Consider the following 2,500-nt stretch of genomic DNA (forward strand, 5'->3'; position numbering starts at 1 on the left):
CTACAGAGTGTTTCAAAAAGTATACACCCGTGATTTCGAAAAAAAACGTTAGGCCAGAATCTATACCACATAAAATCTGTGATCACTTTGTGCATACAAATTTCGAAATTTGGTGTTTGTTATCTGATCGTTTAAAAATCTATATGAGAGTACTTGGGGGAAGGGCCTGAGCTAAATTCCGAAAAAGATTCTCAAGAAGTTCCAGCCAAATTTGAATACCATGCGTCTATATTTTTGAAATGGACTGTTGGGCTGCACAGCGCTCGGTGGCTCGACTGGATTTCTTTGGGCAGTACTGCACATTGAGTTTGGTGGATTGAATTTTTCAATTGCTGTCACTGGGTTTACGCGGACACCAGAAGCCCAGTAGTAAACTTTTTTTTATCTTGTAGGAGAAATCCTGGTTTGATTTCAGGCAACAAATGTGAATCTCAAACTTCGATAGTGAATGTGTGTGGTTTTTATTTTTTTTGTTGTCCACGGCATCAGTTTTGTTACCTAACACTGTTTCTAAAGTGGTGAATGCTAGCATGGCCGGCTCGATGTCTCCCCCCCCCCCCTTACCCGCCCGCCCCATCTCTCTGTGTAAAGTATGTAAGTGACTGACGGTCTCCTCTCTTGTTCATGTTGTCTTTGCAAAGGTGCCGGAGATCTATCCGTTTACCGAAGCACAGTTCTACCTTCCGGACATGTTCAATCATTTCTACATGTCCGACCTCAGCAGTACGTACATCCAGTACTACTTATGGCCAGCTCTGGTGCAGGGAACCGAGCGGGTTGTTCTCGCCAAGGGCGTTGTAGTTACTTAACTGCACAAGCAAACATGAGGAGACCTCGACGGCGAGTGTACATGGTCCAATCTGGCAGCCACTTTGACCTGCACTGTAGCCGTCGAAATAGAACGCTGGCTATAGCTGTATTTCTCAGGGTGGTTGTCTGTGGCAGTCAGGTCAATTCGTCGTTTGTGTGTCTGAGGATGCAGGCGAGAATATCACATGCTGTCAGCTTTGGTCACTGACGGCACCAGATCCGCTACTTCAGTAACAGCTTGCGTTTCCCTGTACCACACTCAGCAGCAGCATCTCTGTATGACCAATATCTACACATTAATTCTGCCATAATGTTGAGCTTCGTGCACAGAATTGTAAATCAATAGCTTCATACACTGTTGGTAAAAGAAAACGATGAATCCAGCGAAATCCAGCTAAATCCAGCTATGTTTGAAACGAGAGGATTAATTAACAGTTTCTATTGTAACACAAAAACAGAGAATAGCTGAAAATAGAAAATATTATCCTAATGTAACTCTTTCCATATAATATTATTATTTTCTTGATATAATGGTATGCAAATCTCAAGAAGAAATATTCTTTTTCTTGTCAAGGGCCAGTATGCTAGAATGAATGCTAAAGTTAGTTTCATAGTAATATGCTAGAATGAATGCTAAAGTTAGTTTCATATCACACAGTGATAAGCGACCGCTGACTCATCCAGGGGCAATAGGATCTCCCTCTCTGTCTCTCTCATTAATTTTACATACAATGCTCGTCTTCGCTGAGATGCTGTGCGAGCTCCCCAAAACTTGGACGGTCGGCAGGGTGGTGCTTCCAGCAGGACACCATCACGCGTAAGCTGCACATGGAAAACAAAGTAAACAATTACAAGATGCAACATTTCATAACCTGTCAGCCCCAGTCCCCCCTCCCCACACCTAAAATCAGACATGCTCGTCATGGGAGCGATGATAGTGAACAGCCATGTTTAACATAGCAACTTGTGCTGGGATTACGCCATTCAACAGCTTGCAAGGCTTATGAGTTGACCACCACCAATTTTAGCCTGGTTTACCCCCACACACGTGTGTGATCTACTGTCGTGGACATGGAAAACCGGTCGCACTTCTAGCGGCCCCAGGGCGCTGGCCATGCAGCAATGGCATGCATTATTACGCGCTGCTGCTGATCGTATCGTATCAACATGTGCGCTGCATGCAACGACGACGTTCTGTACGCGCTAAGGGCGCCGGCCCCGGTCAATCGACTGGATTCCCATGTCCGCGACAGTAGCATCCAGACCCTCCTATTACGACCCCTTCTTTACATTCCTGCCCTCAACCCCCCCAAGATTGCAAAATGAATTTCCTTCTTCAGCCCCATCCCAAATTCCCTTGTGCCCCTTACTCCCCCCCCCCCCTCCAACAGCCCCAATTCATGTTACCTCTGCAAAACAAACTCTCTACATTCCTGTGTAGCTCTCGCCCCTACGAACAAATACATTCACGTGCTGTGTCTACTTCATTCCACCTTGGCAGGGGCGTAGCAGCCGCTCCGGCAGGTCCGGCTTTGGCCGGACCACTTTTCCGCCCGACCACGACCACCATCGTAAAACAATGCCAAAAGTGCCCAGAATGCAGGATTTTGCACCCTAATTTCAAAAGATTTCCGCGGGGAGATCCCCCCGGCCAACGGTGGTGCTACGCGCCTGCTTCGTCATGGGCAAT

The 2,500-nt window shown here is 46.6% G+C and overlaps 2 protein-coding genes across 2 annotated transcripts in view; one reads left to right on the forward strand and one right to left on the reverse strand.

The window, feature by feature from the left end:
- LOC135819184 (uncharacterized) overlaps positions 1–811 on the forward strand; it is an 8,309-nt gene extending 7,498 nt beyond the window's left edge. The window contains exon 10 of the mRNA XM_065332348.1: positions 642–811. Within this exon, the coding sequence (XP_065188420.1) occupies positions 642–809 (168 nt within the window). The 3' untranslated portion in view covers positions 810–811. The remainder of the gene's footprint in view (positions 1–641) is intronic.
- Positions 812–1,096: 285 nt separating this feature from the next.
- The window catches only part of LOC135819183 (uncharacterized), a 27,545-nt gene continuing 26,141 nt past the window's right edge, over positions 1,097–2,500 (reverse strand). Inside the window, exon 27 of the mRNA XM_065332347.1 lies at positions 1,097–1,632. Coding sequence (XP_065188419.1) covers positions 1,533–1,632 — 100 coding nt within the window. The 3' untranslated portion in view covers positions 1,097–1,532. The remainder of the gene's footprint in view (positions 1,633–2,500) is intronic.

This window comes from Sycon ciliatum, chromosome 6 (assembly GCF_964019385.1).
Source record: "Sycon ciliatum chromosome 6, ocSycCili1.1, whole genome shotgun sequence".
Taxonomy (NCBI): Eukaryota; Metazoa; Porifera; class Calcarea; order Leucosolenida; family Sycettidae; genus Sycon; species Sycon ciliatum.